Consider the following 26,681-nt stretch of genomic DNA (forward strand, 5'->3'; position numbering starts at 1 on the left):
AATAGATCCAGAGACATGGATGCATGAAATAGACTGACAGATCTCAGAGGTGGAGGGACAGGAAGAAATTAACCAAAGAGCATATACCCATATATGCATAGCCCATGAACACAGTGTGGTGAAGGCCTGGGTGGGCTATTTGAAGGGGGCAAAGGGCAAGAGAAATGGGGAACAGCTGCAATATTGACAACAATTAAGAAAAGCACAGCCCTGGCCAGTGTTGCTCAGTGGATAGAGTGTTGGCCCAGGGACTGAAGGGTCTTGGGTTCGATTCCTGGTCAAAAGCATGTACCTGTATTATAGGTTTGATTTCCAGCCCCAGTCAGTGGGCATGCAGGAGGCAACCAATGAATGTGTCTCTCTCACATCGATGTTTCTCTCTCTCTTCCCCTCCTTCCTTCCAGTATCTCTAAAAATCAATGGAAAAGATATCTTCAGGTGAGGATTAACAAAACAAACAAAACAAAAAAAACAACAAAAAGAAAAAAGAAAGAAAGAAAGAAAGAAAGAAAGAAAGAAAGAAAGAAAGAAAGGAAGGAAGGAAGGAAGGAAGGAAGGAAGGAAGGAAGGAAGAAAGAAAGAAAGAAAGAAAGAAAGAAAGAAAGAAAGAAAGAAAGAAAGAAAGAAGAAAGGAAGAAAGAAAGAAAGGAAGGAAGGAAGGAAGGAAGGAAGAAAGAAAGAAAGAAAGAAAGAAAGAAAGAAAGAAAGAAAGAAAGAAAGAAAGAAAAGAAAAGAAAAGAAAAGAAAAGAAAAGAAAAGAAAAGAAAAGAAAAGAAAAGAAAAGAAAAGAAAAGAAAAGAAAAGAAAAGCACATGCACACAATGAAGGGGGGAAAGAGACCAGAAGATATATGGCAAAATGTTAGCAGAGATTTCTTCTGGGATGGGGGAGCCATCAGTGACTATTCTTTCCCCCTTTTCTGTTCTTTCCAAATTATCTGGAATGAGCACAATTGCTCTTGAGCACCACAGGAAGAAAATACAAAGGAGCGGCTCCCTGTCCTTAAAATAACAAAAACAGTGGAAAGAAAGAGATGCTGGGGCCAGTTGGGGTGACTTGGAGAGGATAAAAGATTAGGGGAAGTAAGTGGATGAGGGACGGAGAGGGGAAGATGGGGGTCAGGGAAAGTGAGGGCCTGTTTTGGGGAGCAGCCATCTATCCTGGAGCCGCTCTGAGTGGCCTGCCCAGCTGTCCTTGTGCTCTCAGGCCAGCAGCGGAGAAGTCCCGCTGGGCGGCTTCTGTCCAGGCCCCAAAGCACTGCAGCCACTGTCCTCCTCAGAGCTCCTCTACCTCTGCCTGCAAGCCCACAATTTCCACGCAGAGACTTGGTTCCAGAGAGGCTGAGTTCGAGGGATCATGTTGGGCTTATTTTGTGCATGATCCTTTAAAGAGGGAGAGAGACGACAAAAAGGGCAGGGAGGGCCTGACCACATAGCAGGCAACCAAGAGGACAGGCTGGTGGCAATAAGTAGCTTATTAGCTCGGAAGTGAGAACACCAGTGATCAATCCAAGATGTCTTTATTATCTCCTTCCAAGATGCACAGCCATTATAAGGGAGCTTCTTATACCCCCAGGCAGGAGGAGAAAAGGAGAGAGAAGGAGCACAGATAACACTACCCCTTCAGGAGTCAGGTGGGCCAGGGAGGGGACTGCGAGGTCATGGGGGCAGGGGCAGGGGAAGGACTGCAAGAGGCCAGGGAGGGTGTCAGAAGGGGAGGGGTGGTCTTGATGAGGGGCTGAGGGTGCAGGGAGGCGTCAGGAGGGCAGGGTGGGACCTGGGGAGGGATTGGAGGCATCAGGAAATTGGATCAGGGCAGGGAGCGTTCCTGAGGGGGCTTGTCAAGAAGGCCTGGCTGCTGCTACGAAGACGTCCTTGTAACCCTTGATCTCCTTGACTTCGCTGCTGCTGATGAGGACTTGCAGCTGGCGGGGTCCAGCTTTGAAGGGGTAGAGGTCCAGTTGGATTTGGATGGTGTGTCCCGCCATCAGAGTCCCAAGGCTAAAAGTAAAAAAAGGGGTTGTTAGGGCATTGAGTAACTGTGGTGGGTAACCTGGTTGGTCGGCAAGCACCTCCCACCTCCCAACAGCACAAGCCAACCTTCCCTGAGGAGGGTGGGAACACGAGTGCCCAGAGGCACCACTGGGGGGCCTGAGGGTCATCCTGTGACCCCACGAGGAACCTCTTATCAGAGACGATGGCACTTACTCATTTGAAACCTGCCCGTGGATGAGGCCACTTCCCTCCAGCACCATCGTGCAGTGACTCAGAGCCACCGTCCGGGTGTTGGTGAGGGTGATGTGGACTTTCAGTGGCTTGCCCACCTCAGCCTTCTCAGACACCTGTGTGGAGAGAGGACGGGGATATTGTGGGCAACTGACCTCATTTCTGCATTCCAATTCAGTAACCTCACTCCCCCACCCCCCTGTTGACCACCAGGGACTGCTTATTTAGAGCTAAGACACTGCCGTTGGGAGAAAAGAATATGAGATGAGAGTACTCAAGGTTAACACACACCCTGGCCTGTCTTAGAAAGAAGCCACCTTCAATTCGGAATGGGCGCCAAGTTGAAATCTTATTTCCCTCTCTGCCATCTAGTTCCGGATGGCAATTAGCTTTCAATGTAAGTGCCAGCTCCAACCTGCTGGTTGTGGCTATAGGAATGCTGCGTTAAAAAGAAGCATGTCCCGCCGAAACCGGTTTGGCTCGGTGGATAGAGCGTTGGTCTGCGGACTGAAGGGTCCCAGGTTCGATTCCGGTTAAGGGCATGTACATTGGTTGCGGGCACATCCCCGGTGGGGGGTGTGCAGGAGGCAGCTGGTCTATGTTTCTAGCTCTCTATCTCTCTCCCTTCCTCTCTATAAAAGATCAATTAAAAAAAAAAGAAAGAAAGAAACATATCCCTTGTATTCTGATGAGGGTGTCAGCGTAGAACAGGTAAAAGGAACAGGAATGCAGCATAGTCACACACATCATCCCCGGGTCCCTTACCTAATGGGGACCATGTAATAGCCAACTGGCATCTGATGTGTTTGCGTCGGGTCCTGCTGCAACCAGGCTTCAGGTGACAGGCAGGCTCCCACCGGGGCACCAGGCCGCCTGCACTGTGATCCCGCCCACTGTGTGTGGAGGCTGCCTGGCATCACTTACCGGGCAGCCTGCCCAGTGAAAACCATCAGGCGGCCAGGTGGTTTATGACATGGGGTCGCTCAGTTCTCCTTTTCAGTGGGGATTGGGTGTGCTGTGGGGAAGCCACCAGGTGCAAAGCCAGGTTGGGACTAGGCTGAGGGGATGCATTCCAGAGCAGGGGGGGGAGGTGGGAGAAGGAGGCTTCAGGGGAAGGAAGTCCCGGTAATAGGAGGTGGGGGACACCCTGCACTCCTCCGTGTGTCCTTCCATCACCTGTATTCCTTCCTCCTCCAGTGGCCTCGCCAGCCACGCAAGCCTCTGAACTTGAAATCTGAAGCTCATCCTTCATCTGCTCCCCTCTTCCTTGTCACCCCATCTTATCAGCAGTCACCTTTAGAATTGGACTTGTGGTCTCTCTCAAATCTCTCTCCCCGACTCCACCTCCCAGTCATTGCCTTTCCTGTCTCTGCCTCTGCAGAGCTGCTTCCTTACCTAAAATGCCTTCCTCTCTCTCTCTCATCTCTCTGTATAGTGTCCTCCTACGGCCTGCATTCCACCTGCACCTTCTGTAGAACGTCACCTCCTCTGGGAAGCCTTCGCGCGCTTTGTACAGAGCGCAAAACGGCGCTTCTCACGCCACACGGCGCGGTGATCATCCACTTGGTGTCAAGGCAGTGACCGTGTCTCTTTCGCTGCTGCACCCCCAACCCCCGGGTCGGGTGAGTCAGAGAGCCCCCGGGTCCCGTCTGTGTCCAGATGCCTTACCTCAATAGATAAGTGGGGAGGCTCCAGAGAGATATCTTTCAGGACCAGTATGAACCGCCCCGTCCCCTCCACCTCGGCGATGCCAGACACGCGGATCAGCTTTTCATCCGTCAGCTTGTTTCTGTAATTGTCGTAGGGTAGCAAGAGCGGCCACTGTACCTCTAAGCACAGACAAAAGACACCTTGAGTCTAGGGAATGGGTCTCAGAAAGAGGGGGGAGGAGGAGCTGTGTGCGGGTCTAGATGGGTGTGAAAGTGTCTGTGTGTATGTATGTAAGAGAGAGACGGAGAGCAGGCTTGCCCTGCCCCCACTGCACCAGAGGTGGCTGCTGTGTTTCACCTGGTGGGATGGCATCAGAGGTGTGTGTGTGTACGTGGGGGTCTCTGTGTGATCTGGCTGGTCCAGCCCAGCTTTGTTCAGGGCCCCAACGTCCCCCTCCGTCCTGTAGATAACTTTCCAGGCCTGCCTCATACTCACCCTCCCCAAAGTCCAGGTTCAAGTGCACTCTTTGCCGCCAGAGGGGCTGCCGGGTCCCACCCTTGTGCAGCAGGGCCTGTGCGCAGAAGCGCACCTCCAGCCTGATGGGCCCCCCGGGGTGGGCTCTGTGTGGCACCCTCCTGGCATGCAGCGTCAGCAGCAGGTCCTGGCCCCACTCAGGGGTCCTGGTCAGGTGAAGCCGCAGCAGCGCTGGCTGATCCCGGAAGCCCCCGGACCCCAGCAGATCCAGGAAGGGGGAAGAGGCCCTCCTTGAGCCCAGCATTTTCCGGGATGCCTTCATGAACACAGAGCGCTCCTCGGGAGATCCTGGAAGAAAGGAGAGACAGGGAAGACATCAGTGGGAGAGGCTGAGGGCACCAATGACCTTTTTGGAAAAACAAGCCACCAGACAACTCACAGCTCCCCTCCTGAATCCCCAACCACAGGAAGAGCTGCGTGGGAGGCAACACAGCTTCATGGCTGAGAACATGGGGATGGGCGTTGCTTGGTGCTGGGTTTAAATCGCTCCTCCATCACAGGCCTTTAATCTCTCAGTGCTCAGTTCTGTCATCTGCAACCTGGGGCTATCGCCCTACTTCATAGACTTGCCAAAACGTTGGGTTAAATGAGTTGCCCTTTGCCATCAATATTGCCGCTGTCATCACTGTTATCATCATCAAACCCAGAGGCTTTTCTCCCCCCCCCTTCCCAGTATCCTCACTTCCCAATATGTATACACATTTGAATAACTGATCGCTCAATTTTGAAAATGAAATGTATTTTAATAAGCACTGTCTTTATAATTATTCAAAGTGTATGTATACACACTTTGGGGGACACCGAGTATATTAGAAGTAAGGATGCAGGTGGGGAGAGAGAAGCCTTTTTTTTTTTAAAATATATTTTATTGATTTTTTACAGAGAGGAAGGGAGAGGGATAGAGAGCTAGAAACATCGATGAGAGAGAAACATCGACCAGCTGCCTCCTGCACACTCCCCACTGGGGATGTGCCCGCAACCAAGGTACATGCCCTTGACTGGAATCGAACCTGGGACCCTTCAGTCCGCAGACCGACGCTCTATCCACTGAGCCAAACCAGTTTCGGTGAGAGAAGCCTTTTATGCTCAAGCCTTTTAAAGCTTCAGCTTTGGTCCCCCCCCCTATGGGCTATTCAACATTCAGTCTTAACCCCAACTATCCCAAGCTGGACTTCTCTAGAACATTTACTGTGCATCAGAGGCACTGTTCTAAGCAGTTTCTGTGTATTAATTCACTTAACCCTCACATCAGCCCTCTGAAATACTGTTAACCCATTTTACAGATGAGAAAGTAGAGGCAAGGGGAAGGTAAGAATGTGTCCAAACGTACCCAGCTAGAACATAGCAAGCCCTTGATTAGTAGTCAGGTGGCCTGACTCTACCCTCGGAGCCTTCTCCACGGGGACATCTACTCCCTTCCACAGGCCCCGGAGCCCTTGCCCTCCTTATGCATCTACCTCTCCCCTCGCTGCCACCCCGACTGCCAGGACAGAAGGAGTCTGTGATGTGACCCTAGGATACAGTTGCCAGGTAACATCAAGGACATTCAATTAAATTTGAAATTCAGACAAACAACAAATAATTTTTAGTATAAGAATTTCACATGTAATATTTGGGACATACTTACACTAATAAAATATTCGTTTATCTGAATTTATCTGGGATTCAAATTTAACTGGACACCCTGTATTTTTATTGGCTAAATCCAGCAACCCTGCCATGGGAGCCATTCCCATTGGGAGGTAGCACAAAGGAGGTTATACCACCTTCCTCCCAAGTCCCCCGGGCCCTGGGTACCTTCTGGGTACTTGTAGAAGCTGGTGATGTCCTGGCGCTGGTCTGATCCTACCAACTTGGTGCTGATTTTCTTCCCGATGGAACTGGTGTTATGGGCCAGGATTTCCTGGGCCTGGCCATCCCCAAAGAGCCAAATGACCTCATCGGCATTTACCTCCGCATACACAAATGGGGTGTCATAGGGCAGGTGGACCTCCCCTTCCCTGATGGCCTTCACGGAGGCAGGACCACAGCAGAACAGCCCTGTGCGGGGAACAGGCATTGTGGCAGGCTAGCCTGGCTGCTGACACCTGGGCCAGGGGCGCTGGTTGTGGTTGTGGGAAGAAGGGAGATGGGGTAGGGAGGGGCAGTGGCATGAAGGCCACTCTCCAGTTCCCATTAATTCAGCAGAGCCTCACAGCCCCAACACCCCTCCCTCCCCGCCCCCAACCCCCATGAAGCAGCAATCAGCATCCTCCTCCCCACCTTACAGGTGAGGAAGCAACTGAGAGGTCCAGTGACTTATCTGGGTGGCCCAGCTGTCAATGTCAAAGTCAGACCCCTGACCCATAGTTGTCTCTGCGTTGACTTTGGGAAGGGGATAAAGTGGGGGAAATACCTCTTCTTTCTGGCCTTTTGCTCACGTGGCCTGTCACGTGGTCAGCCTTTCCACAAAGCCCAGACCCTTCCACCATGGTCCTCACTCACCGCTGCTGGTTTGCTGGGGTGTGGGGTCCAGAACCTGCCACCCGTTGAATCCGGGGGGGAGGTCTTTCCGGATCATCCAGCACTCGTTCCAGACATGGAAATTCCTACAGTACAGATATGGAGAATATATTTATATATATACAAATTTTTAGTTCAGTGTATATTTCCTTAGACTAGGGATCTTCCCTTACCTCATACATTTGATATTGACACAATAATTTTAAAATCTGATTTATGTCTATATTTCAATTTTGTCAGTTGACCTAATGATAGTTAGATCAATAGTTGTAGCCTTCTTTTCCACCCAGTCCAGGATCACACATTGCAGTTAGTTGTCCAGTATTCCTTGTCTCCTTTAATCTGGAACAGTTCCTCAGCCTTGGTTTCATTACACTGAAATTTGAATAGAGTGTTGGTTTGTTTTACCAGAGTGGCCCTCATTTTTGGCTTGTCTGGTGTTTCCTCGTGATTAGATTCAGGCTATGAATCACAGACAGAATTCTACAGGAGCGACAGAGTCTTCTCAGATACACTCCTGATTCTTGAATCCGAGAAGTTTCAGCCCTCTAGGAGCTCAGAGAGGGACACCAGCTAATTCTCAATGCAACTCAAAGGTCTTACCTGGAAACTGGCTGGAAAAGAAAGTCAGATTTGGGGAAACAGGAAGAGACTAAAGATACAAAAATAAAGGACACCCAGAGACACAGGAGACTAAGGCCTAGACAAGCACACACACATGCGTGCGAGCACACAAGCAGAGGAGTGAGGCAGGGAGGAGGAGAAGTCAAGAGAGACTGAAGGAACTATGCAGGTAGCTCTTCTAAACAGAGAGCAGTGCAAACAGAAAGACCCAAAATAGGAAGAGTAAGATGAGTGAAGACTTTGAATTCAGAATTTAGAGGCACAATCTGTCATTCATTTGGTTGCCGGCTTCAGGATGCTCTTTTGTTTCTGAAATGAGTCTGATGTGATGACCTAATTACCCAGAACAGTCACCTGGGCTGGGAACTTATTCTCTGAGCATCAGCAACAACATACAGGGCAATACTGCCTCCAGCTAGAGAGAACCAGGTCAGCGTTTCCCTATCTTCCTGTGGACAGAGCAGAGATCTGTTGGAGACAGTGCCCCTTACCATATTTTGTCTCGTTTCTGAGTTGACAGCATTTCTGCATTTCGGTCATAGTAGGTATCTATGGTCAAGTTCCCATCCACGTTGTGTGCAGAACGGAAATTGGAAACAACACGGGTTGGAACACCTAAGCATCTCATTACTAAAGAGAAGAAAAGCATGGAGAATCATTTGAAGCCAAATCACTGGTACTCCAGGCACGCTTTCTAACTTTCTAGCTGGAGGAGAGAAAGAAGGCAAAGATTCTTGCAGATCCATACTTGCAACTCCTTCATCCTCAGAGCACCACACTCAAGCCCCCAAACTTGGCTGCAACCTGTCCTATCCATGGTCTCCCTCCTGCAGAGCGTGGGGGAGTGGTTGGGGGTGGGGGATCATTTGAGGGTCACAATTAACAACAACTCAATTTATCATTTAGGGCTTTTCCCATTCATCAGCTTCCCAAATTAAAAACAGAGGACCTAAAACATTTTATAATTTGAAAAGAAAATTAAAAACTTGAGTGCTGTGGCCAGTTTCAGAAGAGAAGCTGTGTGACCTTAGGTAAGTAGCTTAACTTATCTAGGCCTTAGTCTCTTTGAATGAAACAAAATGAGGAAGTGAGCCAGATGATTTCAGTCCTGAAATTCTGAATCTGTAATTCTACAGAAAGACAAGGGTTTGGCGGAGGTAAGAAACAAATCAGAGAATGGATAGAAGAGCGAAGATAGACTAACAGAGCTAAGGGGAAGATATCAAAGACAAAGGGAGCCTGCAAGAACCATGAGGCAATGGCCATCTCTGTTAAGGCAACAGCATCCTCTTGTGGCTGTCAAGGTGTGCTGCAAAGGCTTTTTAGAGCGGAGTTAAGATTTCACAGATCTAGTCACACGAAGTGGGCGTGACACCACCACGATCACCACCACACACACACCTGCACGCCTGCCCAGGGTCAGATGAAATCAATCCAAGAGCCAGGTGTGACCTTTCCAGAGAGGGAAGGTTTATCCCATCATCTGCTCAGAAGAAGCCGTTGGGAGGGTTACAGCACTTTGAAATGTAAAAGGGCTATTGAGAGTGGCCAATCTTTTTGTTTCAATTTATTCAAGAGCCCAAAGGGCACCACCTGTCTTCAATCACCTGTCCACTCCCAGCAAAGCTCCTGGGCTTTTCACAAACCCTTCGCAAGGAGGAGAGCTAGACCCACCTCAATGGCCCCAGAACTCTGGGCCTGGGAGTGGTGACAGGCTCAGAGGTGGAGCAAGGACACAGACCTAGACCTTCTCCTGCTCATCTCAGGGTCTAATGGCCCAAGCCCTCCTCCATGATACCTGCCTCGCCACCCCAGGGTAAATTTGACTCTACTAAATGCTGGCACTGTCCTGAGCATCTTATAGTGAAAACAGATAAGTAACTCGAGGTCGCTTGAACACTCAGATTTAAACCTCTCCTCTGCCAGCAGCACCTACACATAGCTGCCAAGCTGTGCTGCCCCTCTCAGGAAAACCTGGGACTTTGTCTTTGTTCCCTGTCTCTGTCCATTCTGTGCTCCCTCATTCTCTAACTCAGAGTCAGCCCAAGAGTTCAGCCAACATTTGCTGAGCACCACAGAGTGGCAGGCAGCACGGTGTAAGGTACTCCTGCCTTGCTCTGGGGAAGACAGGCAGGCACCTCAGTACTCTCCGTCTTCCCTCATCTTTACAGACAACCTGAGCAATGACTTTGCACTAAATTATAAACAACGGATAATGCACAAACCATCAATGCACCTTCAAGGTAGTTAGTAAAGTAGCAAATCTCTCATGGTAGCTCCTCAAGAATGTCTCTGAACATATTCGGGAGCTCTCCTACGGGTGAGATCAGCTCTCCCAGACCATCCCCTTGCACCTCAAGCTTCCCCCAACCTGTCCTGACTCCAGGCTCACCTGGAGCTGAGAAACCTAAGCAGGTGGCAGAAAGAAGCTCCGTCAAGGACACTGTGGGGTGACTGCAACATCAATGTGCGGGATTCCTCAAGACTACAGAGTGTGCTGGTTCAGAGCCGAGTGCCCACCTCTCCTTAGCTATGGGGCTGTGGGCACGCCACAGTTAGCTCAAGTGAAAACAGAGACATCAGAGCCCGACCTGCAAGGGTTATCATGAAGATTAAGTAAGTGATTCTGCACTTCCATCTCCCCTCACTCACCGGTGCACATAACAGCTGCAAAGACCCAGCACTGTCCATACTTCACAGGCTGCCCGCCCCTGGCTGACCACTGCCGCAGGATGGCCACGCTGCCATTCCACTCCAGTGGGCTGACCCCCCGGGAGTAGTCCTCTCCCCAGTTCCCCTGCAGCACGCCGTTGTCATCGTTGCTGTTGATCTGCAAAGGACAGATGGGTGGGTCTCCGTCTGGCCCAGGGGAAGCTCCGAGGGCCCTCAGATGGGCGGGGAAGCTTCTGTCGTTACCATGGCGCTCACCACCCTGCAGATGTACACCACGTCGTTCCTCTGCGAGTAGTCTTTGATTGGGTTCTCTAAGAAGTACAGGCTCTTGTTCAGGATCTCAAAGCAGATGTCTATGATGTCCTCTTCAAACTTCCAAGTGGGTGCAAGGGAGAAAAAAAGGAAAGACTAAAAAAACGTCTAAAATGCTGAAACTTCAAGGAAGTAACAGACTTTTAGGGAAAGTGTGTATGGGGGTGGGGCTTCATATCAGACAAGACTCTGCCTTTGAAGAGCTTGTAAATCAAAATGAGAATTCTGAAACACTGACCTGTGTGGAGCTGGTGGAAAATACAAAGAGCATTCAGAGAGGAAAGATCCTCATTGGCTGAAGAGATCAGAGAAGGCTATTGGAGCTGGTGGGCTTTGAAGGGTGAGGTAGACAGGAGAGAGGAGGGGAGTCTTTGAGCATGGTGGGTGGGTACCACAGACAGGGGCCTGGAGAGTCTCATTTCTGGAGGGCTCGTGGGAAACGATCAGATGGGTAAACACAGGGCAAGGCCTGTGAGGAGAGGGAGAGGCATGTGGAGAGCCTTTAAGTCAGGTAGCGGGTTCAGCACGGGAGAAGCCAGTGAAGCTCATGACATTCGTTTATAACGTGTTTGTGACATGTCGCAGTCCTTTTGGCTGCCAAATGCGCTGGCATTTGTCTCAGTTTCAAAAAAAGGGCACAGGTTGTCACAGTTGAAGAACTGGGAAGCTGATCTTCCTCCATCGGGCTCCCTGCTGCCCCCGACTCTTCCCTCCTGGTGTGTGGACAGAGAGAAACGGCACCAGCTGTGGCTGGTGGTTGGGAGCAGAAAAGTTGGCCAGAGCCAAAGGTCCCCCTCTCTGTACACTGACTGGATATTTGATGTTATTAAAGATTGCTGTTCATCTTGTATATATTGCGGGGTTCCGTTTTTCAGAAAGAGTCATTATCTTTTAGAGCTATATTCTGAAGTATTACTGGATTCAATGATATGGTAACTATTATTTGATTCAAAATAAATCCAGTGATGAGCTGCTGGGGGAGGTGGGGCAACAGGGAGGAGTATAGACCAGGGATCAGCAAACTTTTTCTGTAAAGGACCAAATAGCAACTATTTCAGGCTTTGCAGGCCAGAGGGACTCTGTCTCAGCTACTTAACTTTGTCCCTGTAGCACAAAAGGAGCCACAGATGATACCTAAATGAATGAGCATAGCTGTGTTCCAATAAAATGGTATTTATGGCCTTAGCCAATTTGGTTCAGTGGATAGAGCGTTGGTCTGCAGACCAAAGGGTCCCAGGTTCGATTCCTGTCAAGGACACATGCCTTGGTTGCAGGCTCCTCCCTGGCCTGGGCCCTGGTCAGGGTTCGTGCAGGAGGAGGCAACCACCCAATATGTTTCTCTCTGTCTTTCCCTCTCTCTTCCACTCTCTCTAAAAATCAATGGAAAATTATCATTGGGTGAGGGTTAACATAAATAAATACATAAAATGGTATTTATGGACACTGAAGTTTGAACGTCACATAATCTGCACACCACAAAATATTATTTTAAAATCCTTTTTCAACAATTTAAAAATGTGAAAATCATAGTTAGTGCGTGGGCCATGTGGAAACAGACAGTGGGCCACATTTGACCCGTGGGCTATAGTTTGCAAACCCCTGGGGTAGAGGAAACAGGATTCACCATAAATTGATCACTATTGAAACTGAGAGGCAGGTTCATGAAAGTTCACTACAGTAGCCCGCCCACTTCGATTATGCTTTAAGTTGTTCATAATAAAATATTAACAGCTGAGAGGGAAAGGCATCTCCCTTTCCTTCCTTGCCCACCTCACCGGATGGGAAATTGGTCCAGCACCACACGCCCTGAATGCTGTTGGCAGCCTTTGTGAGCCCACCCTCCCGGGATAGTGTTACCTGCCCGTAGTTCCAGGGCCAGGAGGTGATGAATCGTTCATGACCCTTGTGCACAAAGCCATAGTCCGTCATGATATACTCTCGCAGCAGTATTTCACTGGGCAGGTAGACGTCGTCCTCTGAACAGGCAAGAGTAATAGAGGGGGTAAAGCCCCAAACCAAAGAACAGGGCAATAAAAATGAAAAGCGGTCATGAAAGTCTCTTGCTGGAAAAAGGAGAAGCAATGGGTTGATGGCAATAGAAATCAAGAGTGGACCCCTTAAAAGTCTATATTACGTTTTTCTAGATGCCAGATATATAAAATGTATACTTTTTAAAAATAACAATTATCTTTTCCTGATTGTAAAAGCAGTAAGCTTGTTGTAGAAATTTGGAAAATACTGATGATGGAAAGAAGACAATGAAAATCGCTCATTCCCACTCCTCAGAGACATATTTTGGTATATTCTGAGCACTCTCTCTCTCTCTTTCTCTGCACATGTGTCTAATACAATTACATTTCACATTGTGTTCCATCTCCTAATCTACTTCACTGGAAAACACACATCATTTCAAAGAGAGCTTACGGCACCAAAACCAAGGTCTTGTAACACTGTGACCGAAGATTAAATTCTCCATAGGATGTAACATACTCAATAGTGCTATGTTTTCCTGAGGAAATATAAGATTTTTTTTTAATCACACCATGAACATTTTCATCATGCACTAAAAATTCCTTGTAAAGATGATTTTTAGTGAGCACAAGGGAATGTACTGCATAGCTATGCAGCATTTTTTTTCTTCTGGGCTTTCTAGGTAGAACCTTACAGAACATTCCCAATGGATCAGGTTAGCATTACCACCTGTGAGCAAGCTGTACCTGCACTCCAAGGGTTAAAAAGCAGGATGAAAGTCCCCGCTGGGTGGGTGATGCTGTAACCCTGGCCTTGAGAGACAACTATCTTCAGAGTGTAGGGACCAATGATTGCACTGGCTGGTGTGAAAAGGGAGACAAAGAGGGAGTTGGAGTCAATGGTGAAGTCAGAAGCACTCCAGGCATTCCCTTGTTGAGCCTGGGTGAGTCCAAAGGTAGCTCGGGTTCCTGACAGCTTCGTGGGTGCCGGTCCTGTGTAGGAAAGAATGACCCCAGGTGAGGTTCGAAGTCTACGTGACCTTCACCTTCTCCCACCACTTGCTGCTAATGGCTTTTGGTTTCAGGTTTTTACTGCCACTGTGTGTCCTTGGGCAAGCCACTGAAGATCTCTGGGCCTCCGTTTTTTATCTGTAAAATGGGATCATAATAGTATCCACCTGGGAGTTTTGTCATGAGGATTAAATAAGTTAACGTGTGTGAAGTTTAGTACAGTGCCTGTAGTGTATTTAAAGGTTGGTCATTGCTATCACAACTTCAGTTTGGTGAGTTGGCCAACTCTTTTCTTAGCAACACTAATAGGGTGCTGAGCAGTAACGGGGTCCTGGGGAATCCCAGGAGGAGAGAGGAAGGGAGGCTCAGGAAGGAGAGGTAGGTGCCCTACAAGTGGGCTTTGCCTTGGGGAGGGGGAACCCACCGGTCTCAGCCACGAAGGTGATGTGGTCGGTCCCGCAGTGGAAAGGTCGGTTGAAATGCAGTTGGAGGGTGAAGGGCTGGCCCCGGCGCACGATGAGCCGCTTCAGGCCCATCTCCTGCGTGTGATGCGCCTTGTTGTTCCTGGGGCTCTGCAGGTCCACGGACCTGAGCTCTAAGGCTGCCACTGGGCGAGAGGGAGGCAAGGTCACTGCCCAGCCGTGGTTCCCTGGGCTCAGCCTCCCCTGACACTTCTCAGTCATTTCTGTGGCACCTGGCTCTGACTCAGGCAAGATTCCTGTCCAGATCTTAGGCCTCTGCCACCCTGCTCCCTGGTTTCAGGACTCAGCTTCAGAGGGGAATTCAGCAGGTCCTGGCCTGAGAGTGGGAGGACGATGATCCTGGTGACCTCTGTCCCAGAAAACAAATCGTTTCCAGGTAACTGAAACTTAACCTTGCCACTTGTGTTAACAATCTATAATAATAATAAAAGTATAATATGCTAATTAGACCGGATAGCTGAATGACCTTCCAGACATCATTCCAGACGTCCTTCCAGACAACCTTCTTGACGAAGCCGCAGCCGGTGGGGGGGCCGTGGTGGGCGGGGGCCAAGGCAGAGGCAGTTAGGGGCGATCAGGCAGTTAGGGGCGATCAGGCAGGCAGGTAGAGTGGTTAGGGACAATCAGGCAGGCAGGCAAGCGAGCGGTTAGGAGCCAGCAGTCCTGGATTTTGAGCGGGATGTCCCATAGGGATTGGGCCTAAACCAGCAGTCAGACATCCCCCAAGGGGTCCCAGATTGCGAGAGGGTACAGGCCAGGCTGAGGGGCCTCCCCCCTCCCCAACCCCCCATGCACAAATTTCATGCACCAGGCCTTTAGTCCTATATAATAAAAAGCTAATATGCAAATTGACTGAACGGCAGAATGACCAGACGCTATGATGCACACTGACCACCAAGGGGCAGATGCTGAACACAGGAGCTGTCCCCTGGTGGTCAGTGCGCTCCCACAGAGGGAGCGCAGCTCAGCCAGAAGCTAGGCCCATGGCTGTCGAGCGCAGCAGCAGTGGTGGGAGCCTCTCCCGCCTCCGCTGCAGGTGGGTGGTAAGGAGCGAGGGGTCCTGGACTGCAAGAGCCCCGGACTGTGAGAGGGATGTCTGACTGCCGGCTTAGGCCCGATCCTCAGGGAAATCGGGCCTAAGCCGGCAGGTAGATATCCCTCAAGGGTCCCGGACTGCGAGAGGGCACAGGCCAGGCTGAGGGACCCTCTCTCCCCGAACCCCCAGTGCACAATTGGCGTACATCGGGCCTCTAGTCTTTCTATAAGTTACTCTATTATTATCCTGCTGATAAAAGAAAGAGCAAATTAGAATTTTGTATGAATTAAGTCAATGAGCTGACTGGAGGCTGGGACCTCAGCTATAGGCATGTCCTTGCTGTAGGAATCTGGACAGGTGAGAGCCTCAGGGTTACTTGTAGCTTATTTCTTGCTTCTCAATCATGTTCCCAGTGTCTGAGGGCACTGACTACTCTTCCTGGGGTGCCACTCTGTGGGTACTCAGTGCACAGTTTAAAAACTCTCATAGCATGGTGTGTGAGAGTGAGACTCACCACCTCAGCTGTGAGACCTCGAGTGAGTCATTTAATGTCCCTAGACATCAGTGTCCTTGGGTGAAAAATGGAGACAACGGGATTCCTACCTCATAGGGTTCATATGGGCATTCAGTGAAGATTGACATGTAAAGACCTTAGCGTAGCAGCAGGTATAAAATAAGTACTCAGGGATCATTGGTTGCTCTTAGCACTAGTGATAATGCATCCTCAGATTGTATTCCCTTTGCTTTTTTTGCTGGTGATTTTTATTGTATTTCTGTCAACAAAAATCTATTAGGTTTTTTCCCCTAGCAGTACATTAATTTATGTCAGTGGTTCTCAACCAGGGAAATTTTGTCCTCTGAAGGACATGTGGCAATGTCTGGAGACATTTTTTTTGTTGTTGCCACAATGTGGGGAAAGGATGCCACTGGTATCTAGTGGGTAGAGGCTGAGGATGCTGCCAAACAGTATCCTACAGGAAAAACTCGAGTTTGCTCTCAGTCATGATGTAAATTGTGGGCCATAATAAAAAAGTTGGAAAGCACCCCAGCCGGTTTTGCTCAATGGATAGAGCGTCGGCCTGTGGACTGAAGGGTCCTGGGTTCGATTCTGGTCAAGGGCATATGCCCGGGTTGCAGGCTTGATCCCCAGTAGGGGGCGTGCAGGAGGCAGCCAGTCAATGATTCTCATCATTGATGTTTCTAACTCTCTCTCCCTCTTCCTTCCTCTCTGAAATCAATAAAAATATATATATATTTTTAAAGTTGGAAAGCAACTGGCCTAGATCCTGTTGGACACCGGCTGCGTATCATTTGTTCCTGATGATCTTGACATTTTCATCCCAGGATCTACTGACCCCCCCCCCCCCCCAGAAAGCCCCTCCACTGCATACACAGAGCCCAATGGCTATTCCATCCTGAGAGATCAGGCACCCACACAGGCCGTGAAGACACGCTTCTGCGGGAAGGACCAGGACTGGGGCAGCCTTTTCCTGGCCCCTGGCCACAGCTCCAGGCATTGTTCCAAGGGCAGCCAACTCCATTTTCCCTTGACCCTGGCTGACTCTTGGTTTAGAAGGAAAGGGAAGAGGAAGAAGGAAGCTGTCTTCCTCTTTGTGCCCAAGGTTGCAGTGCACAGACAAAACCATCACCATTGGAGACTCAGGTTTCCTTTTTTTATTACTCCACTTAATGTAATTACACGTTTGGCTCACTGAAGTGCCGTTCACGTCAGGAAGACAATGACTTCAGCGAACCAAAGGGAGGGCCTTCAAAAGAGCAGGAACAAAAAAGCCAAGAGGATCAGGAAGAGACTCCCCAAAGCAGGAAGCCAAGCAGAATTAATTAGTAATAACATCTCAGTGCCCACAAGGCCTTCTTGACTTGGCCACTGGCCCATGGAGTTAGTAACAAGTGAGAGGAGAGGTAAGCCCCGGCCACAAGACGCCTGGTGCTTCATTAATACAAAGACAAGGATATAAAAAGGATCAAAATATATCCCCGTGTATTATCAGCATTAAAAGAGAGAGAGAGAGAGACATTAAAACAGCCCTCTCCGCCTGCAATGAATTCTGAGATACAAAGCTCTTGTTCTCTGAGAGATCAAAACCTGAGGCAGCCCTGCTGTTGTGGAAGATTTTTTTTTTAAAAAAAAGTATGGTGGTGTGTTTATTTTTATTGATTTTTTTAGAGAGAGAGGAAGGGAGAAGGATAGAGAGATAGAAACATCCAATTGGCTGCCTCCTGCACACGTCCTACTGAGGATTGAGCCTATAACCAGCATAAGTGTCCTGACTGGGAATTGAACCATTGACCTTCTGGTTCATAGGTTGACACTCAACCACTGAGCCACACCAACCAGGTTCTCACGAAAGGTTTTATATCTCCCTTTGAGTCTTGGCTCTGAGGTAATCAGGGAGTTTCTTTGACCATTGAAGATGATGCCCCACCTCCCATGCTATGGTCGCTTGCCATCCCAACACCCTCTATTTTCTGCAGAGCACTCAATCATATCTAGAATTAGTTCCACGGAAGCGGAATCCTTGGCCACCTTTTACACCTGCCTAGAATGGAACAGGGTTCCTAATTGCAGGTAATTATAGCTAATGTTCTTACGTACTTAATACTTACTATGTCAGGCACTGTGTGAAGTGTTTTACATGACTTAAATCATTTACATTCTCACAACCACTCTCTGTAGAGGTGTTAATATTGTTCCTGACATGCAGGAAGTTGCAGGGCAGAGCTGGGATTCAAATACAGAATCTGGAGCCTGTCCCCTAACCCTTCACATTCTCCTGTCTCCTCTTGTGGGTGCTTAGAGATGTTTGTTGAATGGATACATGACACACGCATGAAGGAGGAGGACAATGATCTGGCAGGAGGGCAGTGAGGCTGGAGGGGGCAGAAGGAGAAGCGTCTGTGAGGGCAGCAGGGCCAAGATGCTGCTATTGGCTTTGGTAGTAATGTGCACACCTATCCCTGATGGGAGAATACAATTTATACCTTTCTGAGGGCAATTTATCACAATGTATTACAAAACAAAAGAAAGCCTTAAAACACAAATACCTTTGAGCCATAAATTCCTCTTCTAGGAATTTTTCCTTAAAAAAATCATAATTTGTGTACAAAAATGTAAGCAAAAGGATGTTCGGTGCAACCCAAATTTTTACAGTAAGAGTTGGATACACAAGAGTTGGCTTTGTGCCTCTCATCTTGATTTAATCAATAAACGGGACAAAGACTATGGGAAATATGTTACAGATTACCTTTAGAGGGTGAAATTATGGGACATTTCTCTTTGAGTTCTTTTGTGTTGTCCAAGCTTTTGCTTAAGCACATATTCTTTTTGTATTTAGGGGAAAGTGTTACTTGGATTAAAGGTAGTTTTAGAGCAGAAGTGAAAAGATCCAAGCTGTACTTCTGGATTAATCTGGCTGTGGTATGTAGCTCAGACCGGAGAAAAAAACAATGAGCAAGAGAAGAGCAGTGAGAACTCTGTTGCAATCATCTTAGGCAAAAGGTAAGGACCTAAACAAAGGTGTTGGTGAGAAAAACCTACGTGTTCAAGGGACACCGGTGTCCATGGGCATGTGGCAGGCAAATAAACAGCTGGTTTGGATAAAGACTGGGGCAGGTTAAAAGAATCCACTGCCAATAATGTCCTAGGCAATCAGGCTACTGGTGAAGGACTGAGAAGCTCCAGGTGGAGATGGCAACAGATGAGTTATCCCTGGCACAACCAGCAGAGAAAGTTGGCGCCTGCCACCCACCGTCAGGTGGACTCAGTTCCTTCCCTTCTCCTGCCTCTGTCACTCTGTCCAGCTTTTTAGTCAATATCTTTTATTTTTCTACTACTCATTAGTATTTTCAGTTTGGGACTTTGATAAATACTTCATTCTTTTTTATTTCTTCCCTTTTAAAAAATGTGAAAGGGTCCATCTTTGTGAGAACACAGAAAGATTCCTATGTGATGAGATTATGCAGTGCTTCTGTGCCTCTTTAAGTGTGCAAGAGAAAAAGTGTTTTATTACCTAAAGGTTCAGTCCAAACTTCTTAGTCAAGCATTCAAAGCCCTCTACAATGTGGTCCCAACATCTTATCTCCCTATAGCCTTAATAAACTCTGCTTCACTTGTGCCCCCCAGCTCTCCCTCTGGATGGTCCCTGCCCTTCCCCAATCTCTACATGTTCCCATTGTAACTATTCTTCAAGCAAAACTCAGCATCCACCTCCTCCATGGAATCCTTCTTAAACATTTCAGAACATGGAGGTATCTTAGCACCTGTAACAAAAGTTTTGCATCTAGCTAATATTTACTAAGTGTTATTAAGCTCCAGGATTTATATGCATTATCTCCTATTCCTACAAATACCCAACAAGGTATTATTAACTCCATATTACAGATTAGCAGACAGAGGATCAATGAGGTTAATTTTCCCAGTGTCACCTACCTAGTAAGTGGCAAAATTGTCACTTATATCTGGACAAATTGACTCCAGAACCTAGTTCTGGCCTGTGTGGCTGCTCTGGAAGTCCCCACCCCCTTTTTTTCCCCCAAGTAAATGAATACGGTGCTTTATTCAAATGAAAATGTAATGAACAGACCGAAGAGGAGTTGCTCTGGTGGAAGAACTGAAGAGGGGTCCGTCCCCCCTGGCTTCTCTGTAGAGCCCTAGGGTTCCATCTCAACCTCCTTGTCATAAATGCCAGCCTGTCCCGGCAGACCAGCGCCAGGGCCCACCTGGTCTTTCCCGCTGCTCTGAAATTTCTTAGACTCTAAACCACTTATTTGTCAGTTAATCACTGACTGACATGTTTCTTTGAACCATTGTTTTTATTTAATGTCTACATAATTAGCTATATTGTTTGATTGTTGACACCCAGTACTCAGCAAATAGCTGTTGGCAGGATAAGTGTTCCCAGCTGGCTACACAAGTTAAATCATTAGGTCTTTTGCAGAAAATATAGCACTGGATTAATATCCATAACATATTAAGTTTCTATAAATATTAAGTCTTGCTATAATCAGAGAAATGAAAACTAAAACAATAATGAGACTCCATCTTTGATTCATTCAAAAATATTTTTTTAAATACCAATAACTTATTTTGCATATGGAATGGACTGTCTCATATGGTGGAAGTGTGAATTCATACAAATTTTTTAGAGGAACTGATTGATATTGAAGGGTAGCAGAATATTCCATCCCAAAACATAAAGATTTTTTTTTTGCGCTAAAGGCAATTGAGAAGAAGCATATACAAGAAGGGCTCTCGGCCCTCCCCACATTTGTCTAAACTTGTAAATGTGTTTTCTCTCTCCTCTCTAAGAGAAGGAATAGAAGTTACTGCCAGAGAGCTCTGGACCCTCAGCATCCCAGAAAAGCACCAGAGGAGTCCACATACCAAGCTTTATAACTAGTCCTACCTCCCATTAGTTTCCCCATCTGTTTACCTTGCCATGACTTGCTGCACTAGAAACTCAAAGTCCTCTTCCTTTGTCTTTCCCTTCTCTAAAAATTCACTGTGGCTTTGTTAAAATGCCATATAAGCCCAAGTTCTAAACCAACTCTTTGAGTTATTCATCACTGAATGTTCCCATGCGTATGTGCAATACACATGTTAATAAACTTCCATTTATTTTTCCCTTGTTAGTCAAATTTATAGGTCCCCAGCCAATAAACTTAATTGGTAGAGGGGGAAACCAGTTAATTTTTCTCTCCCCTACAATATCCATCAAAACTAAAAGTGGATCCAATGGTTCTTTTAGAAATCTTTCAGTTAAAAAACATTTGCACACATTGCAGTATTGTATATAAGGGCAAAATATTGGAAACAATCTAAATGTCCATGAACAAGGCATAGTAATAAATTAAACTAATTAATAAATTTATTAAATACATTATGCTTATCTACCCAAAATTGAAAACTATAATTTATTTCAAATCTTTGTATTGGCATGCAAAGATTTCCAAGATATACGATTCAGTTTTTTTTAAAGCAAGTCATTAAATAATATGTATTATGTAATCTCATTGTATAAAACAAATAATTTTATATAACCTAGTAATATTTGGAAGCAGTTAACTAAATTGTTAACAGTTTTCTTCCTATGAGGAAAAAGCCAGATTGGAAATACATATGTATGTAAAGGGGGACTTGGGCTTTTTAAAATCCTAATATATGAACTTTTAACTTTTTTATAAGAAGCATTTTTTTGTGTGTATTACTTATTTAATTGAAGTATAGTATTTTAAAAGATACTATTACATATTAGGCTTCCCATAGTTGGGGATAACTGAAGGAAGAAAAAATAGCCTAGAATTTAGCACAAAAGTACCCTGGAATCTAGCATATGAATAAGCCTCTTGAACCTTCTCTATTGAACTCTGGCTTATATTAAAAGACTATGTACATCTCAAATTTCTAATAATCTCTATGACATATAATTTATTTCTTATTTTTATTAAAATTTTAAAAACTTTTAATTGCAGTTGATGTTCAATATTATATTAGTCAGGTGTACAGCATAGTGGTTAGACATTTACATAACTTACAAAGTGAGCTCCCCAAGTCTAGTACCCAACTGACACCATATGTAGTTATTAAAATAGTATTGACTATATTCCTTATGCTGTACTTTACATCCCTGTGGCTATTTTGTAGCTGCCAATCTGCACATCTTAATCCCTTCAACCTTTTTCATCCAACCCCCCCCCCCCCCCATCTGGCAACCCATCAGTTTGTTCTATATATACCTATGTTTGTTTCTGTTTGGTTCGTTCATTTATTTTGCTTTTTAGATTCCACTCTATGATGTATAATTTACAGCACAAATTTTAAAAATACGTAATCCATGCTTAGTGCCCTCTCCTGGCAGGCCCCATGCGCCTGCCAGGCTGGCCGCCCTGTTTCTCACTCCCAGCAGCAGAGCAGCATTGGTCCTAAGGGAACTCAAAAAAGAACCCAGAGGCAGGAGAGCATCTCTCTAAGGGGAGCTGAGAGCCAGAGGAGAAATTGGACCAGGAGCGACGTCTAGGACCCACAGGGTCCTCCCACAGCTCCAGGGTTAGCCACAGAAATGGCCTCTCCAGCACCAAGGGCACCAAGGGGTAAAGGTCAAGGTCCTTGTGGGCCACCTCGGACTTCCCAAGCTTCAGGGTTAAACTGAATCCGTTCATAACAAAATGAATGACTGAAGGTAGAGAACTGGGAGAAAGAAGCCAGATTATACAATGAACTATCAACATCAATAGAGACCCTCCTATCTTTTCTGTGCACTCTCTGCTCTCTCTATACATCTCTCTCTCTCTCTCTTGACTTAGCACTTTAGAAAAGTTAGGTTCCCAGCACTCACCCTGCTTCATCTTCCTCCTTCTTCTGTCAGCCAGGGCCCTTCAACTCATCAGTATTAAGATTCTAGACTTAATTGCCTCTCTGAGCATTTATTGTCATCGGACTAGAAACTTTCCTTCCAGCCTGTGTCGGGCGGGGCTGCCATTTCCTCCTCCTCCTAGTATTCTTCCTGCTCTTACCTTTCCCCCTGTTCCGGGTGCATCTTAGCTTAAGGAAACGAAATCTTTCTAAACCCTTTTGAAAAAATTGCTAAAGGATTTGTTTCTGTGGCCTCTTTTTTAAGGTGAGAAAACTCAAGTGGCATGGAAGGCAAAGCTTGGTTTGGCTCTGTTCCTTTCCACCCCTGTCACCTCCAGGTTTGGGACGAGATTCACTCTAAACCAGCTCATTCTGGTGCCAGGCATCACTCCACGTTGCCCAGATGAGAATTAGGGACAAAGCTGCCCTCAGGAAGGTCATCACAAATGGTCATGAAAAAGCCTTTGAACAGACCTTTAGGACCCGAAGACCTTTGCATCTTGAAGAAAAAAATGAAGTACATTGAAATGGTGAGTTATCAATTAAAAATGAAGTTGAGGCCCAGCCAGCATGGCTCAGTGGTTGAGTGCCAACCTATGAAAGGGGAGGTCACAGTTCGATTCTGGTTGGGCCATATGCCTTGATTGTAGGCTCCATCCCCAGTGTGGGGCATGCAGGAGGCTCCTGATCAATGATTCTCTCTCATCATTGATGTTTCTATCTCTCTCCCTCTCCCTTCCTCTCTGAAATCAATAAAAATATTTTAAAAAATAAAAATGAAGTTGGTAAAGTTTCCACTGATGAGGGGAAATGACCATGATATAATGTTAACTGGTGGGGTGGGTGGGGTGGGTGGGGTGGGGGGGAGCAGAATACAAAAAGAGTGCAGCTTATTTCAATGGAGTAAACAATGTTATTTATATGGATAGACCCAGTTTTAACAGATGGAAGAAAATACAAACTGTGATCATCTGAGGGCCGTGAGATTGTAAATGGTTGTGGTTTCCTTATTTATACTTTTCTGAATTCAAAAAGAGAAAGAGAAAATTCCACATTGGGAGAGTAAGATGCTTTTAACCAGGGAGGAAAACAAATATTTTTTAAGAGGAAGTGAGAAAAGGGGTAGGGGGAGCATGGCTGGAGATCTGGACATGTGTCTTTTACCAGATTCACAGTTTAAAGAGAGAAGCAGAAATATCCAGTCAACACTCCTGGAGGAAGAATTTAGTTTGGTAAAAGAATAGTGCTACAAAAAAAAAAACCATAAAGCTAGTTATACATTTACTGGTCATTGTCAAAGGTATGTAAGGGACACCTAATTCCTTGTGTGATTCATAGAGAAACTATCTGTAACCAAAGCTTTCTGTCACATCCTCTGCCTTTTTTAAATTTGTTGAGTGTATTTAGAAAAAGGTGCTAAGTTAGATGCATTAAACTCGTCATTACCAAGTGTTTACTAAGCACTCTGGGGACTTTATTTTTATCAAATTTTCTTTACTTTGACTCAGAAAAATAACACTTTGGGTACTAATCCAAGAGTCTCTTGTAGTAGAAACAGATGCTCTTTTGATGAAGGCAGAATTTTAAAAAAATAGCTCTTTGTAATAAAAGTCCGAATTTATGTTTAAAATATTTTTAGCATATATTTTTATAAATGGTGGAGGGGAGTACACATTTTGATAAATGTTCTTCCTGTTATTTTGTCTACGTTGAGGTCGGTTTTTTCCATAGTTACAATCATAATGTATCTTAAAGACAGAACTTGTTTAATGGGAGAATATCCGTAGAAAACAATTTGCCATCCTATTTGAAAATATAGCCTTAACAGTGTAATGACTTTTGCCTTGTAAAAAAAAAAAAAAAAGCTTTTACATTTCAAATATTATTTGTTTATTTCAACCTTTCCATTTTCATTTGGGGGCTTAAATGGGAAAAGAGGTTTCTCCAAAAATAACCACCATATTATTATCTAGGTTAACCAAAGAAAATTCTATTTGGTCAACCTTAAGGGCCTCATTAATACTAAGTGTCCCAAGTCCTGCTCCTTCCTTCCTTCCTTCCTTCCTTCCTTCCTTCCTTCCTTCCTTCCTTCCTTCCTTCTCAAAATAATCTATCTATACTAATAATAGCCTAGGGCCGTGGTCGGCAAACTACAGCTCGAGAGCCACATTCGGCTCTTTGCCCCCTTGAGTGTGGCTCTTCCACAAAATACCATGGCCTGGGCGAGTCTCTTTTGAAGAAGTGGCGTTAGAAGAAGTTTAAGTTTAAAAAATTTGGCTCTCAAAAGAAATTTCAATGCTTGTACTGTTGACATTTGGCTCTGTTGACTAATGAGTTTGCCGACCACTGGCCTAGGGCCGTCACAACCAGACGAACGGTCACCAGGAAGCTCATGGAGCACCTCTGGGTCCTGCCCCCGTGGCCCACAGGCTTCTATCACAGCAAGGCTGGCAGCCTGGTGGACGGGACGAGGCAGGGGCAGAGAGCAGGCCTGGTTGCCAGTCACCACGGCCTGCAAACAGACAGCAGGGTCTGGCTGCCAGACACCGTGGCCCGCAGACAGACAGCAGGGCCTAGTGAGTGAGCAGACCCGCAGCAGACAGCAGGGCCTAGCTGCCAGGCGCAGTGGTAAGTGAGCGATCAGGCCCGCAGACAGCAGGGCCTGCCAGCCTCAGTGCGCTGGCAGTCCTGCCTCTGCATACGAGCTGCAGAGGTAACACCTTTTCTGACCGCTCATTGGCTAAGCTCCCCATACACCACTCGCAGTGTTCTTGGTAACTTGGGTAATAAGAATCCAAGAAGGTGATCTAGGGTTTTTCCACCTCACGCCTGGAGGAAAAAACGAAGGTCTGCTGCTGGAGGGGCTAAGAAATGTCATATCCTGCCCTAGCCAGTTTGGCTCAGTGGATAGAGACTTGGCCTGCCGACCGCAGGGTCCGGGTTCGATTCTGGTGAAGGGCATGTCCCTAGGTTGCAGGCTCCTCCCTGGCTGGGGCCCAGGTCAGGGCTCATGCAGGAGGCAACCAATCAAAGTGTTCCTCTCACATTGATGTTTCTCTCTGTCTTTCCCTCTCTCTTCCATGCTCTCTAAAAATCAATGAAAAAATATCCTCAGGTGAGGAAAGAAAGAAAGAAAGAAAGAAAGAAAGAAAGAAAGAAAGAAAGAAAGAAAGAAAGAAAGAAAGAAAGAAAGAAAGTTCATATCCTATGAAAGAGACATCTTGAAAATGCCTAAAGAAAGTTGTCCTTTTTTTGTAGTGAAGGGACTGGAGTCCATGTTGATGAAAACACCTTGGTGTCTGCAACAGCCGGCAGTAGCAGCAGCAGCGGGGTGATGGGGGTGGCGCCTTCCCCTGATCAGTCCAGTCACCTCCTGCAGAGGGAGGCCAAACTGCAGCTTAGGCCCGCTCGGACCTAAGCCATCAGTAGGTAATCCCCTAAGGGCTCCCGGATTGGAGAGGGTGTAGGTCGGGCTGAGGGACCCCCTCCCATGCAAGAATTTCATGCACCGGGTCTCTAGTCCTAATATATAAAAACCCTGGGTCCGTAACGACCAGTAACGACCGCAGGCTTGACCGGATGCCAGGCTAGGGGGCTGAGGGAGCTGGAGCTGTGGGCCCTTGGCCGCCCACAGTGGCGGCTGGAAGGAAGGAGCTGTGGGCCCAAACAACCAAAGGACCGGTCTGGCTCTCATGGTGTGCTGGGGCAGGGCTGCGGAGGTGGAGGAGAGTCGTGGGGCAGGGGCGGTGAGCATTTGGCTTCACGGGGCGGTGAGGCCGAGGAGCCTTGCGAGGTGGGGGCTGTTAGCGTGGAGCTTCGAGGGGCAGTGAGGCTGAGGAGCCTCGCGGGGTGGGGCTGTTAGCGGGGAGCTTTCCGGGGTGACTGAGGTGGAGGAGCATCGGGGCGAGGGCAGCGAGTGTGGAACATTGAGGGGCGGTGGAGGTGAGGTGGAGGAGTGGGGCAGGGCTGTGAGCATGGAGCTTTCCAGGGTGACTGAGGCAGAGGAGTGTCTCGGGGCGGGGGCGGCAAGCATGGAGCTTCGAGGGGCAGGGGCTGTTAGTGTGGAGTGTCATGGGGCGGTGGAGGTGGGGCAGGGCTGTGAGCCTGGAGCTTCCCAGGCTGCTGAGGAGGAGCAGGGCGGGGCAGGGGCGGTGGAGGCGAGGTGGAGGAGCAGGGCAGGGGTTGTGAGTCTGGAGCTTTGTGGGGCTGCTGAGGCAGAAGAGCGTTGCAGGGCGTGGGCAGCGGAGGCCAAGGAGCCTCACGGGGTGGGGGCCGTTAGCGTGGAGGTTC

General features: G+C 47.3%; 1 protein-coding gene across 1 annotated transcript; it reads right to left on the bottom strand.

Moving 5' to 3' along the window:
• Window positions 1–1,837: 1,837 nt before the first annotated feature.
• Window positions 1,838–14,184, bottom strand: TGM7 (transglutaminase 7; the record flags this gene model as incomplete). The annotated part of the gene is made up of 12 exons (XM_079768984.1): window positions 1,838–2,000; window positions 2,208–2,341; window positions 3,894–4,054; window positions 4,371–4,697; window positions 6,207–6,449; window positions 6,894–6,997; window positions 8,027–8,165; window positions 10,188–10,365; window positions 10,452–10,580; window positions 12,378–12,496; window positions 13,238–13,483; window positions 13,926–14,184. 12 exons carry the CDS (start codon window positions 14,182–14,184, stop codon window positions 1,841–1,843), a joined length of 2,199 nt encoding a protein of 732 aa, XP_079625110.1. The 3' UTR covers window positions 1,838–1,840.
• Window positions 14,185–26,681: the final 12,497 nt, after the last annotated feature.

This window comes from Cnephaeus nilssonii (assembly GCF_951640355.1).
Source record: "Cnephaeus nilssonii genome assembly, chromosome: 4".
NCBI lineage: Eukaryota > Metazoa > Chordata > Mammalia > Chiroptera > Vespertilionidae > Cnephaeus > Cnephaeus nilssonii.